The sequence below is a fragment of the Rana temporaria genome, chromosome 4 (genome assembly GCF_905171775.1).
Source record: "Rana temporaria chromosome 4, aRanTem1.1, whole genome shotgun sequence".
Classification (NCBI taxonomy): Eukaryota; Metazoa; Chordata; class Amphibia; order Anura; family Ranidae; genus Rana; species Rana temporaria.
Window position 1 is genome coordinate 266060102 of NC_053492.1, and position 15416 is coordinate 266075517.

At 42.2% G+C, this 15416-nt stretch overlaps 1 protein-coding gene across 2 annotated transcripts in view; it reads left to right on the forward strand.

Annotated features, from left to right (window-relative positions):
* The first annotated feature begins 3669 nt into the window (after nucleotides 1-3669).
* The window catches only part of RPF2 (ribosome production factor 2 homolog), a 34197-nt gene continuing 22450 nt past the window's right edge, over nucleotides 3670-15416 (forward strand). The window contains exons 1-3 of one of the 2 annotated variants that reach the window (XM_040350245.1): nucleotides 3670-3791; nucleotides 9633-9765; nucleotides 14722-14759. In XM_040350245.1, the coding sequence (XP_040206179.1) occupies nucleotides 3769-3791; nucleotides 9633-9765; nucleotides 14722-14759 (194 nt within the window). In that variant the 5' untranslated portion in view covers nucleotides 3670-3768. Of the gene's footprint in view, nucleotides 3792-3886; nucleotides 3905-9632; nucleotides 9766-14721; nucleotides 14760-15416 lie in introns of those variants that run through there. The other variant, XM_040350246.1, reaches the window with a different exon arrangement.

Consider the following 15416-nt stretch of genomic DNA (forward strand, 5'->3'; position numbering starts at 1 on the left):
TGTAGCACTACCCCCGAAGGAGCTGCTGGATTGTTTTGGGTGGCATGTTACCTCTATTTCTTCGCCGTCTAGGGTATCAGATGAGAGTTGATAAAAAGTTCAATGTCCACATTTTAGACTTCTTTTTCTCTGCTTTATTTACCAAACGTGGTAGAATAATAAAAGTAGTAGTTGAAAAGGTTGAAAAGGTGGAAGAATAATAGGCAATAGGTTCAGGTGTATAACTTTTGTTCAGAAACACTCCTGCTTCCAGAAACGCAGCTTTCATCGCCACTCTAGCGAGAGCGGGTATTGCACACCTGGATAGGCCTCTCTCTCCTAGCAGCCAGGGTGTCACACGGAAACTTGGTAAAGTCTCTGCCACAGACCTTCCCAAACATGGAGGTATATTTGGGCAAAAATCCTCTCAGCACAGGATTAAGCACCCGGATCTCTCCCAAAGAACTTCTGGTAAAATTAGAACTGACAGGCGATCATCATCCAGCCTTCCAGCAATAGTGCATCCTTCGATGAAGTTCTAGGCCTCTCCTGAGATACCAGCCTCTTGCTCGGTGCTCTCCAAGACAGGTTCTTTATCGAGTGGCTTCCTCCCTCAGGACGGACAGCTCAGGACCACTCTATAAGCGTAGACCCAGTCTGACTACTGAGCCTACTTAGTAGATCACAACCCCGGACCAACGTGGTCCTGGAGTCAGGAACACTTGAACACGCACCCCCGGTGATGAGGGCCACACACGGGGGGTGGTGGGATGACAGACCCAGGATCGGCGACGACCCAGGACTAGTGACGTCTGTCCATTAAGTACTCCTCCCCAGAATGCTCAGCGGGAAGATCAACTCCCTCTGATTGGCTGCTGAAGGGGAACACCCAAAACACCTTGACCTGACTGCTGCCACCCTCGGTCTGGGATGATAACGACACCCCAGACAATAGTGGTCACTCACAGTAAAGCCATGGCTGGAACAGAGGCCCAAATTTAGTGAAAAATCATATAGTCTGAGCCAACTAACTCTCAGACTACCCTCTAAATTTAAAGCAGCGCCAGCTAAAAAGTAGCAGGCCGCTAAACTTACCAACAGACAAGTCTTCAAAGTTAGGATGTGATCTCTGTATGGTCTGGAACCAAGGGCTGAACTACTGCAGTGAAATCTCGAGATCTGGTGGTCAGGTAAGTCACTCCATATACAAACAGTCTCACACTGCAAAACACTGTCCTTAGAGTGCAAGCTGCTGACAAAGTCAAGATGCAGGGCTGATGCAGTGAATTACTGAATTTAGATTCATCTAGGAAGACACAGCACTTTTCTGCTTGAGTAACTATCCAGGACCTGGCAATCCAGCATGAACCTGCCAACAGCTTCTTGATAAGGGACTCTCATGAAGACTATTCCAAAATCCAACAAATCTGGAAGAGACACACCACCCTTTCATGACAGCTACATTGAGCTCTATTGCAGGAAGTAACTTCAGGGAAACTGCAGGGAAACCCGGCCGTGGGAATGCTCCACCGCAGTGTTTCCCACAGGAAAACTGTCGGGAAAAAGACAGTCTGGAATTGCAGCAGGAAAAAAAAAGAGCATGTTCTCATATTTCCTGTCGGGAAAACTGCCATTGAGCATACACTCGGCCAGTTTTCCCGGCCAAAAGCTGTCATGTCAGTTTTCCTGATGGAAAAACTGGTCGTGTGTACGAGGCATTAGAGTTTGTTCAGATGTGCGGCAAGGAACGCTGTCCTTTTGCAAAGTGATCAATGTCCAGATCTCTTTTTCAAAGACATTTAGAGGTGGTGAGGATGCAATATGTTCCTTCCTCGCTGCCATTGCATACGATTGCAGAGTGGCCCCATAGACCTGCATAAGTTGCATTTGGTGGCAGAAACACCCACAAAAAGAGCATATGCTGTTTAACCCTTTCATGACTAAGCCTATTTCTGACATTTGTTGCTTACAAGTTAAAATCCATATTTTTTGCTAGAAAATTACTTAGAACACCCAAACATTATATAGATTTTTTTAGCAGAGAATCTAGAAAATAAAATAACGATTGCTGCAAAATTTTATGTCACACTGTATTTGCGCAGCGGTCTTTCAAGCAAAATTTGTTGGGAAAAAACACACTTTCATGAATTAAATAAAAACTAAAGTAAAGTTAGCCCAATTTTTTTGTATAATGTGAAAGATGATCTTACGCTAAGTAAATAGATACCTAATATGTCATGCTTTGAAATTGCTCACACTCGTGGAATGACGACAAAACGACAGTACCTAAAAATCTCCATAGGTTGCGCTTTTAAAAAAAAACGATTACCAGGTTAGAGTTACAGAGGAGGTCTAGTTTTAGAATTATTGCTCTCGCTCTGACGATCGCAGCAATACCTCACATGTGATTTGAACACCGTTTTCATATGTGGGCGTGACTTACGTGTGCGTTTTCTTTGCTGTGTGAGCTCTCGGGGAACGCTCTAAAAAATGTTTTAATGTTGTCACTTTAATTTTTTTTTAAAGCGGGAGTTCACCCAAAAAAAAATGTTAACGTTAGATTGAGGCTCATTTTGGGAAGCAGAATCGGGTGTTTTTTTTTAAATTGAAGCAGTACTTACCGTTTTAGAGATAGATCTTCTCCGCCGCTTCCGGGTATGGTCTTCGGGACTGGGCGTTCCTATTTGATTGACAGGCTTCCGACGGTCGCATACATCGCGTCACGAGTAGCCGAAAGAAGCCGAACGTCGGTGCGGCTCTATACGGCGTCTGCGCACCGACGTTTGGCTACTTTCGGAAAATCGTGACGCGCTGTATGCGACCGTCGGAAGCCTGTCAATCAAATAGGAACGCCCAGTCCCGCAACCCATACCCGGAAGCGGCGGAGAACATCTCTCTCTAAAACGAGTGCTGCTTCGATTTAAAAAAAAACACCCGATTCTGCTTCCCAAAATGAGCTTCAATCTAATGTTAAAAATTTAGTTTTTGGGTGAACCTCCACTTTAAATAAATTGATCACTTTTATTGCTGTCACAAGGAATGTAAACATCCCTTGTGACAGTAATAGGTGGTGACAGGTACTCTTTATGGACCCCAAATCCCTCTTTTTGCACTTTAAAGTACTCAGATCCCCCAAAAAATTGTGTTTACAAATACTTTAACTGCGTGCCCGCCAACCACACATGTGAATGAGCCCTTACAGAGCACACCTCCCAACTTTTATGACAGGCAGTCAACAAAATTCATGCCAATTCCCCATTACATGGATCATCGTCACATTGTTAAGCGCTATAAACTGTTGGTACTATATAAAGCCTGTATATTAAAGAATAAGTATGCAGAAAATAATTGCTTAAATCAAGACCTTTTTATTTTTTGCCACGTTATTTCTTTACTCCTGATTTCTAACCATTGCATCATCAGCCACAGGTAACAAACATGTTCAAAATGAAGAAACATCAGTAGAAGCCTCCATATCTTCTCAGTTAAGTTCTCCTTTAAAAAAAAACCTCTGCTAGCAAATTCTATACTAGTTTACACCATCTGCCATAACGCCATTTATAACTACAAAGCCTAAAGTCGCCCTCATTCCCACTGTCTGTCGCCTCGCGATACCATGACTTTTGTTCCCGCTTATACTATCTTCTCGTTAGTTTCTATGGTAGACGCTCTTCATACTGGAAAACTCTATGGTTCCGCTTTGCGGCTGCATGGCTAGGCTTCCTGGCTTACGTCATTTTGAACGAGCCGGAAGTGCTGTGTACACGTGTGTGAAGAGGAAAATACGAGATGTCTGCCTTAGACAGAGTAGTGTAAGTAGTGGGGTTCTCTGCCGGGTTCATTCTTTTTACAGCTCAAATACACGTCAGCGTGACCTGATTCATTCTTCAGTGTGCTTTTCCAGCATCACGAGAACCGTACTGTAGTGAGTCAGTTGGATATCATATAGTACTGTACAGCATTCACTTAGCGTACTGACCGTGGTATCGCAATGTTACCAAGGGGCTCACAGATATAACGTGAGGAAGGGAAAGAGAAGGAACTTCTAAGCTTCTTAGACCTCTTATGATCTCCAGCATTGAGTATCCCTGTAGTAGTCTCCATTCTGGTGTTCTGTCGAGTAGTGCCCCCCCCCTCCATCGAGTAGTGCCCTCCCACCCATCGAGTAGTGCCCCTAGAACACCTTATGGTGCTCCCTGCATGTTGGGCCTCTGTATATGGCCATCGAGTAGTGCCCCCCCCCCAATATCAAGTAGTGCCCAGGACGAACAGCGCATGTCATAGCACAACTGCTAATTTGCTGATCAGTGGGGCTGACGTACCATTTCAAAGGCACAATTTATACAAATAGCGGGGGGAGACCGTAGTTCTCAGATTGTGCCTCGCTGTTAGTCACCTTCCAGCAGCAGCGATGCACAATGTGAGAACTACGGTCCACCCCACCCCCCCCCACCTGTTTGTATAGGTTTCAATTGTGCCCGTGAAATGGTATCTCCCATTGAGAGATTCCGCCTACGATGTTCGCTTACGTCACTCCAGCTGATCGGCAACTCAGCTGGAGTGCGGCTCTGTCCTGCGCAGGCACTATTCGGATAGGGGGGGCACTTCTCGACAGAACACCGGCATCGGTGTTGGAGCAATATGAAGCCCATCAGTTGGGTGGGGGGCTCGCTTTTTCATCAAACCTGGGCAACTGCAACTACATGGAGCTTCAGCTCTAGATTTACTGTTGTTTGTCATGTGGTTTTCATTTTAACCATTTGACCTCTGGAAGATCTACCCCCTTTAATGAGCAGGCTATTTTTTGAGAAAGGACACTGCGTTACTTTAACTGACAATTGCGTGACACTTTACCCAAATAAAATGTTCCCCCCCCCCCCCCTCAAATGGAGCTTTCTTTTGGTCATATTTGGTCACCGCTGCATTTTTTTCTTTGGGCTACAAACCTAAAAAAGACCGACAATTTTGGAAAAAAAAACATTTTTTACCTTCTGCTATAAAACACATTGAATAAAATGTAAAAAAAAATCTTATTTCTTCATCAGTTTAGGCCAATATGTATTTTAGGGCTGCAACTAACAATTATTTTTATAATCTTTTAGTTGGCCGATTATTGTTTTGATTAATCGGATAATAGCCATAAAAAAGAAAATGTAATTTAAAAACAAATTTGGGGCAGTTTGTTGTTGGGCAGATTACACAACACAAATTGCCACAAAAACACATTACATGCTTTTCTGCAGCTTCTCCATTGAAGTATATTGAAAAAAAAAAAAATGGCACCATTTTGCGTTAAAAAGACCTTGCCTTTTCCAAATACGCAGCAGCTGAAAAAAAATCATGGATGTGAACGTGTCCCATAGGAAAACATGTAAATGAACTGTAGTGTGTTTCTGCAAAAAGCACCAAAAAACAGAGGTGTGACCCAGGCCTGAGATGTTTAGTAACATAATGGGGTTAAAAAAACAAAAAAGAGCAATAATCGCTACTGTAAGGGGTTCATTTTTTTACTGTGGGACAGTGAAAGTAATATATACAGTAGCGATTTGCTTTTTTTGTACTATAAAGGGCTAAATTTAGTTTTTTTAACCCCATTATGTTACTGGCCGATTAATCGATTATGAAAATTGTAATCGATTAATTTCATAATCGATTAGTTGACGATTAATCGATTAGTTGTTTCGGCCCTAATGTATTTTGCCACATGATTTTTGCAAAAAAAGAATAAGCGTATATTGATTGGTTTACGTGAATGTTACAGCATCTACAAACTACAGGATACATTTATTGAATTTTTCTTTTTTATATTAGCAATGACGGGGATCAGTGACTTATAGCTGGACTGCGATATTGTGGTGGACAATCGGACACTAATTGACACTTTGCGGGAACCAGTGCCACTAATACTGTGATCAGTGCTTAAAATATGCACTGTTACTGTACTAATGACACCTGCTGGAAAGGGGTTTAACATCTAGGGCGATCAAAGGGTTAACTGTGTGCTTAGCCAGTGTCTTCGTGTACTGTATGTGTTGCTTTCACTGGGGGAAGAGATTGATTCTAGTCCCTGCTTTACAGACACACAGAATACACCCCCCCCCCATCAGAACTGAGATATGCCTTGTTTACATGCTTTCTTCTCTAGCATAAATCTCTGGCTCCCCTGCTCGGTACTCCTACCTGCAGGGCAGAAGCTGTTAACAGTCCATGTGTTGTCTCCCAGCTCCTCTGCCCGGCAGATGGTGTCATCTTATCAGCAGGGCAAAGGGCAGGAGGAGCTCTCCATTCCCATCTGCAGCTCCTCCTGCCCTGCTAATAGGATGACCTTAGCGGGCGCAGGAGCCGGAAGAGGACACAAGGGCATGGTCACATAGCAGGAGGTAGGTGATGACTGTGGTCTCCTGTTGTGCAGCCTGGTCCTCAACAGGCCACAGACTGGCACCAGTCCATGCCCTGGGGGTTGGGGGACCCCTGACATAGAGGACTTTTTAGCCCCCTTTTGACAGTTATAAAGTGAATTAAGTTCTCATCCATGCCACATCAGTTCTCGTCCGTGTCACTACAGTACATCACAAAAGTTTAATAGGTAGTCAAATTAGATTTGAAATGTATGCCCCTAGAACACCATATGTTTCTCTCTGTATATGGCCAGGCTGTGTAAAAGTGTCACATGTGGTATCGCCATACTGAATGTATTTTGGGGTGTCATTTTTGCTATGTACATGCTATGTGTTAGAAATATCTTATATATGGACAACTTGGTGTAAAAAAAAAAAAAAGTATTTAATTTTTTTTTCCAAACTTGTGGAATCACACTCATTATGCCTCATACATTGGGGTGTTTCTTTCCATAATGGTGTAATTTATGCTCCTAGAACACCTGATGTGGCTAGGCTGTGAAAAAGTCTCACATGGTATCGCCATACTCGGGAGGAGTTGCAGAATGTGTTTTGGGGTGTAGTAGCAAGTATGCATATGCCATGTGAGATAAATAACCTGTTACTTTGACAATTTTGTAAAAAGAAAAATACATTGGGATGCCCATTTATTTTAATGGGCAGGAGCGCATTAGCAGCGAGTTCACCGCTGCTAATGCGCCCCAAAGAAGCTGATGGCAGGAATTTTTCTGACGTCCTGCCAGCGCACCGCTGCAGTGTGAAAGCCCTCAGGCTTTCACACTGGAGTGTGAGGAGCAGCTGTTTAAGGGTGGATTGTAGGCGCTATTTTTAACGCTATAGCACCTGCAAACGCCCTCATTGTGAAAGGGGTCTTATAGCGCAAAAAAAGAAAAAACCCAGTGGTGATTAAATACCACCAAAAGAAAGCTCTATTTGTGTGAAAAAGGGACAAAAATGTCATATGGGTACAGTGTTGCATGGCTGAGTAAGCACTGAAAGCTGAAAATTGGTCTGGTTAGGACGGGGGTTTAAGTGCCCAGTGGGTAAGTGGTTAAACAAGATATGCATAACCAGTATTCGACAAATTCCGGGCGCCAGGTCGCCGTTGCGCCTAGAATTATCGACCTGGCGCCCATGGCAGCAAAGCTGAGGTATCCTTAGAGCGCCGCCGCGCATCCCCGCGATCGGGTCGTGCCGCTAATTGAGGCCGCGGCTTTGCGGCCTATGCATCGGGCGGTATGGATAATGTAGCCGATGATACAAGCAGAGGTTGCAGGCGCTCCGCCTCCGGCCGCCTCTCGCCCCGGGGATTGGGGAATTTCTCAGAGGGGGCGGTGCCACGGCGAGTCAATGTGTATCATGAAGCCGATGATACAAGCAGAGGCTGCGGGCGCTCCGCCTCCGGCCGCCTCTCTCCCCGGGGATTGGGGAATTTCTCAGAGGGGGCGGTGCCACAGCGAGTCAATGTGTATCATGTTGCCGATGATACAAGCAGAGGCTGCGGGTGCTCCGCCTCCGGCCGCCTCTCGCCCCGGCGATTGGGGAATTTCTCTGAGGGGGCGGTGCCACGGGGAGTCACAGGAACGGAGCTGCCCATGCTGTTCGCACTCTGTGAGAACAAGGTTAAAGGTAAGAAAAAAAAAAAGACAATACTTTTAAAACCGGAACAGTTATTAGTGTTGCTAGTGTGAACTCAGTGTTGCTAGTGTGAACTCAGTGTTGCTAGTGTGAACTCAGTGTTGCTAGTGTCAACCATTAGTGCAAAAATCCTATATAGTTATGGCATAACTATATAGGATTTTTGCACTTATGGTTCACACTAGCAAAGTTAGGGCACAGCACAGGCATGTTGATATTGTTCACTTTGCAGCCACTGTGCCCATCAATTGTCACTACTGTGCCATGCCATCAAACGTAGCCACTGTGCCCATCAATTGTCACCACTGTGCCATGCCATCAAACATAGCCACTGTGCCATCAATTGTCACCACAGTGCCATGCCAAACGCAGCCACTGTGCCCATCAATTGTCACCACTGTGCCATGCCAAACGCAGCCACTGTGCCCATCAATTGTCACCACTGTGCCATGCCATCAAACGCAGCCACTGTGCCATGCCACCAAACGCAGCCACTGTGCCATCAATTGTCACCACTGTGCCATGCCAAACGCAGCCACTGTGCCATCAATTGTCACCACTGTGCCATGCCAAACGCAGCATTTGTGCCATCGATTGTCACCACTGTGCCATGCCAAACGCAGCCACTGTGCCATCAATTGTCACCACTGTGCCATCAATTGTCACCACTGTGCCATCAATTGTCACCACTGTGCCATCAATTGTCACCACTGTGCCATCAATTGTCACCACTGTGCCATGCCATCATGCCAAACGCAGCCACTGTGCCATCAATTGTCACCACTGTGCCATCAATTGTCACCACTGTGCCATCAATTGTCACCACTGTGCCATGCCATCAAATGCAGCCACTGTGCCCATCAATTGTCACCACTGTGCCAATTGTTGCCACTGTGCCCTTTAATTGTCGTGCTCACTGGTCCCCGCTGTGTTCTGGGAGCTGTGTGTTTCCCAGAACACAAGGGGGGGGGGGGGGGTCTGACGTCCTGCAGACTGTGTGGCCGGAAGTGGGTGCAAAAAACCTGGCTCCTAACTTTTTTAGCTGGCTCCTAGATTCCAAGCAAATTTGTCAAGCCCTGGCATAACACATATTGGGTATCAGTGTGCATGCCAAAGTGAGATTAATGATTCTGGGGCCATTGTACATGGTTAACTGTAAACTGATGAGCTGTAAAGATTTTTAAACCATCGCCTATTGACAACCTTGGACATATTTTTGTCTCCATTTTCTATCTAGATTCACATAATTTTTAGACTTGACATATTTAGTATCTTTTTAATTAACACAATCTCATCTTTTATATTTTAGAAAAAAAATATTGTGTTTTGGGTATACTAAAATTATAGTGTATATAAAAAAAATATAGGTTTCATAAGCAGTAGTGCAATACAACATATATACAGGTAAATTCAAAACTACCATGTTTTTACTTTATCTGCCTTCCAAAACCTGTGATAATGTTTTGGGGTTTTTAGGTAATCTTGAGGGCCAAAAATGTGTTTAACTTCTACGCAAAAATATAAAAACATTGCTTCTGCATAGAAAAGATTAAAGGAGTGTTTGAACAGGTTTAAGGTGAAGGTATCTTTTAGCTGATCATCCCCTTTCTTTTTCAGAAAGCCCAAGACGAGGAGGGCCAAGAGGTTTTTGGAACACAGGGGACCCAAACTTACCGAAAATGACAAAAGTACTATGCTTATTAAAGGGGGCAATGCTAGCAATACTGTAACACAAGCTTTAAAGGATCTGGTAAGTATGGTAAATTCAATTTTAAGTTGTCAAAGTAATTATCTTAAAATCTTACATTGTTATGCCTCGTACACACGACCAGTTTTCCCATAGGGAAACAGCTTTTGGCCTGGAAAACTGGCCGTGTGTATGCTCCATGGCAGTTTCCCTGACAGGAAAACCGCCTGGGAATCCTGGCGGGAAAAATGAGAGCATGTTCTATTTTTTCCTGCCGAGATTCCCGGCGGTCTTTTTTCTGGCAGTTTTCCTATGGGAAACACTGCGATGGAGCATATACACGGCCGGGTTTCCCGGCTAAAGCTCTCATGGCAGTTTTCCTGCCAGGAAAACCAGCCGTGTGTAGGGGTAAAAAGTTGCAGAGCAGGTTCTCGGCTTTCCCCTCGGGTTTCCCGAGGGTAAAAAGTCCGCCAGTAAACCTGTACGTGTGTATGAGGCATTACCGTGTTTTCCCCTTAAAATGACCTTGTCAATTAGGTTTCATTTAGTTTACGTAGCTCTATAGCTGTTAAATAAAGGTAATGTCAGTACTGTTACGCCGTTGAATTTTGAGTTCTAGAACTTCAGCACTGTCACTAAGTGGTAATTGAATATGCAAACCTTATTAAGCACCCTTGGTGACTCAAGGGATTTTTTTTTTTTTCTTTACTCTTCTTGCACACTCCCATTACCTAGTATGGATGGCCATCATCATCATGATGGGTCAATAACCACATGCTGTGTGAACGGCTTTGATTCTAGCACAAAGTATTACATTTTACCTCCATATAGCACTGGTCTACAAGGAGAAAGCCTTGGAAATTTAAGTAGCTAAATGTTACCAGAATTGGGTCACTAATAAAGGACAATAAGACCCCTTTACACTGAAGCATTTTTACAGCGTTTTAGCATTAAAAATAGCGCTATTAAAACACTCATAAAACGCTCTCCATGCCTCTCAATGGACCCTTTCACACTGAGTCCTGCAAACAGCAGCTTTTGGGCGCTGAAAAAGACGCTCCAAAAACGCCCCTCTCCATTGAAATGAATTGAAAGCGCTGTAAAAAACGCCTTGCCCTTTCACACTGAGGCACTGCAACAACGCCCTAAAACTTTAGGGTTTTAGCGGTTCTTTACCAGCACATTGGGATTGCAGATGAGGCTTCGCTCGAATAATGCTCGAAAAACACACCAGTGTGAAAGGGGCCTTAAGTCCTGAGTATTAATTGACTCCAGTTTCCAAGATACTGCTTCAGGTCAAATATGCATCAAAATAATTCAAAATTTCAATGGGGCTGTGCAACTATGCTCCATAACTTTTCTGCAAAATGTGATATAGCAATGAGAATGGTGCCACATCAATCATTATAAATATATATTTTTATTGATACCAATAATATAACTTTCCATTTATTTGTTTTTTTATGTAACATTTTCATGCTCCCTCTCCACCAATTGGGACTGCGAAAGGCATGGATTTTTTCTTGTTTAGCCAATGATGCTGATGTAATGCAACAATGAGGGGGACCAACTCTTGTCATGATCCTCTATTTTGAATCCAAAATATAGGTGGTATGCATTTTTTACGACTGGCGAAAAATAGGCAACTCAGCAGAAAATCAAACCACATCACTTTTTGCTTTAAACCATCAGTAGTTGCTGATTTGGACGAATTGGTGTTCTGTACGGACACAACACCGGCTACGAATATAGTCTGGAACATAAAGATTTTGCTGTTTTCACAGTACAGCGGCTAACAAGGGCATAGTTGTCGCCGCCTTGGAGGCGGACATTTTCTTGGTTAGTTTCGGAGCGGGGTAACAATCTCCGCTCATAATATTGTGCAACGGACTGTATTTGGTTGCCGGTGTTGTGTCCAAACAGCAATTTGTGAAAATAAACAGCAACTCGTCAAAATCTGCGATTCATGATGGTTTAAAGAAAACGGAAGTGACGCAAGTTGCTCATTCTGCCAGGTTCGACATTTTGTCAGAACACCGTCATTACTGCACGTTTGAGATGCAAATGTAGCAGAAGTAGTTATCTGCTTTGTTTACACAGTTTCGTGGCATCTTGGCTCCTAGGGAAAAATATCGCTCATCTGTTCCTTGGAAATGTTAGGCAATGACACTTTCACAAGCCACCAGATGTAACTGTATGATGTGCAAATCTGACCACGACAAATGTACCTTGCAATAAAAGAACAATAAATTGGGTAATAATCTTTAGTCTGAAAGTGAAGATATTTAAAATGTATAAACTTCCATTTGTTGCCATTTTCATGGTTCTACTGTACTTTGTCAAAGTTACGAGGCATCATTACCATCAGACACCTCCCTCCCTTGTAGGCAAATATACTCGCCTGTTTTTAAATCTTTATTGTGAAATATCTTGAAAACTTTAGCCAACCAGCACCTTTATCGCTTGTTTTTTAATTCAGCTAATCAAAATATGTAAGAATTGGCACATTTTATCTCGGAGGTCGATAGATTCCCAAAATTTGTAGACCAGTGTAGCACTTCCCAGGATTTGGAGTGCCAAAAAGTAAATGTAAAGATAACATACATTGAAGTTCTGGAGCCTTTTCAGTACCCATACGACACAAAGATGTATTTTTTTTTTTTTTAAAGGAATGCATACTGTTTTCATACATGTGATCTTTTGGTTATTAAAGCTGCACTCCAGGCAGATATAAAAGACACAAATTGAATTAATTCATTATTTAATATATTTTTATATATGCATTAATCTGTGTGTTAGGCTACCTGCCTGGAGTACAGCTTTAAAATAGAACTATAGATATAACCCCCCCCCCCTTTTTTTTTTTTTTTTTTTTTTTTTTTTTATATAAACCCTGTCAGGTTTTTTTTTTTGCCATCTGTATCCCATTGGTGAGATTTGCCTTTATTTCCCATCCGATAACCACAACAGGAAGTAAGAGGAAATCCCTCCAAATTGAAGGAATCCCAGGGTCAGCAGAACATTGAAAATGTACCTTCTATTCCTGTTCTGGGAACTACCCAAACAATTTTGGGACTTTCTGGATGATCAATGTCCATTCCAAGGATTAAACTTTGCAGATTCCTTCCTGTTTCTTCCACTTTTTGTCTTTGGATACTAATTCTGAATGGAAGTAACCTTTTTATTATTAACCACCTCAATACTGCCGTGTGTGTGTGTGTGTGTATATGTATATGTGTATGTATATATAATATATATATATATATATATATATGTGTGTGTGTGTGTGTGTGTGTTATATAGGTAGATACAGAATATATATAGATAGAGATATATATATATATATATATATATATATATATATATAGCCTTTATTGAGTTTATAATGCCCATGGTTGCAGCTAAAACCATGATCCTGGTATCTATCTTTTCAGCCAGTGATTTGTTTTAAGTGAAAGTGATCCGAGTGGCTATACAGCTCAAGTGAAGTTATCCTTTAGGCCCCATGTACATGGGATGCTGATAAACAGACGTTCAGAGGCAGTTGGATTCTTTTTTCAACTGCCCCTGAACTCATTTAATGTTATCTTATGTGAACATGTACACAGGGTTGTTTATATAGTCGTTTCTAGGCAGTTGAGTTTAGAGGCTTTTTTTTGGAAAGCAATAAAATTCGTTCAGACGCTGAGTTTAGAAGCGTTTGGTGCTTTAAATGCCTCTAAACGCAGTAACCCGCGTTTTATTTATAGGCATTTTTAGTTTTTGCCTATTTAAAAAAATATATATCTTTTTTTATTTTTAAACACTTCTTAACGCAAAACGGATGTTTTTAAACGTGGGTTACTATCTGTCAAGTTAAATCGTTCAGGAGAGGTTGTAAAAACGTCCCATGTACATGAAGCCTTAAGGTCAGGACAAAAAAAAGTTAACTGTTTTTTAAATTATTATTATTCAGTCATTTAAAAATAAAACCCTGAATATTAATCTTGTGTAGTGTTCTAGACAATTAGTAGGTGGCACTCTAGTCGTCATGAGCATAAATGCAGTTATTTCAGCTTTGAGCTCTGCCAAAAGATGCCTATTTACATCACAACAGTGACTCCTCTGTTGTCACAGCTAATAGTACAAGATGAGAGTTGCAAACCAAGTTTATTGTGCTCTCTCTCTTTGGAAAGCTTTTATGTGTTAAATGTTTATTTGTAAAACATATTTTGTAAATGTATGTAATTAAAAGAGACATCCACTCATTCTGGAGTGTATCCTGATAGCCCCCACTCTCAGCGAAGTATATTCATCCATCTACGCTCCGTCACTGTTTCCCCACTGCAAGAATCTACCCAAAATAAGCTTTGGCATTGGAGCTTTCCCGACTGGGTGATGTCCTGGCTCCCTAATGTGACAGTGCTCAGTACTACTGATTGGCTGGAAGGTCCACCTAGTTAAAGGCACAGAGTGGGGGATCCAGTTGAGCAGAGAAGTGGCCAGGAAGTGTGAATATAACTTGGGGGTGTGGCATGAGTTATCAGGTGGCACTGTCACTTTGTCCTGAATGGGCAAAAGATTATCCATATTAAGTCAAAAAGTCTGTGAAATTGGTATACGCGTGTGATCAGCTTTACAAATTCACTCCCATTGCCATAGTCATAAAGCAAGAGAAAGAAAATGGGTGGGAAGAGTCATCTTGATTAGCTCGTGGATGTAATTTTTTCACTTCTCTAGAAAGGTGACGGGGAGGGGGTCTCATGTTTCCATGGATTATTGTGATTCTTTCCATTGATATAAATCCACCCAATATATCCCAAGCTAATAATAGCAGAATGTTCTCCGCAAAATGTATTTGCAGGCCTGCAGTTCATGGCTTTTTGTCCCTTTTTAATAGCTCTCATTTTAATGTTCGACCAGCCTTTCAACATAAGAACTACATTGCTAAATTATGCACCTACTTGCTGTTTTAACCATTTAGTCTTTAATATACCTGGTTTATTACATGTAATAACTGTTGCCTTTTTTTCCTTTTAGCATGCTCTAAAAAAGCCATCATGTGTTTTATATAAAAAGTAAGTATTTTTTTTTTTTTTTTAACCTGACTTTTTTTCTGAAAAAATTACAAAATGTCTAAATCTCAACTTCTAGCTTTGACCTTCAGCTGCCACCGATGTATGCCATACACTGCGTGTGCAAATCTGACAAGTCTATTGACGGTTGTCAGGTGAAAGCGATTTGTAGTTGTACACACCCCCCCAAATTATGTTTCCTGGGCTCGGCACTCCCAGTCCTGGATCCCAGGAAACATTGAATTTGCTGACCTCCCTTAACCTTAACTTGAAAATTGGCCTGCTCAAGAAGGTGGTACAAGTGCCCAGTGAGCAAGTGGTTAACCTAGTAAGAACTCAGAAGTGATGTGTATTATATCTCTTCTGGGTTCTGCTGTCACTTCCCCTTTTATGAAAATGTGCTTGATAAACCATTGTGCTACCATCATGTGACATATAAAATATCACTACCACTATTTTATTCACTTTTTTTTACTGTTTTCATAAAATATATAAAGTTTTGGTTGTCTTAACCCCTTCTCCTAAAAGAACCTACCCATATACCAGAGCCATAGCTGCAGTCATGACCCCTGTATAGTTTGTTTTAGCTAGTCTTGCTGAAAAATGTAAAATAAATTTGAGCGGCTAAAAAGCCACTGGATTGCTTTTACAGCCAGCGGA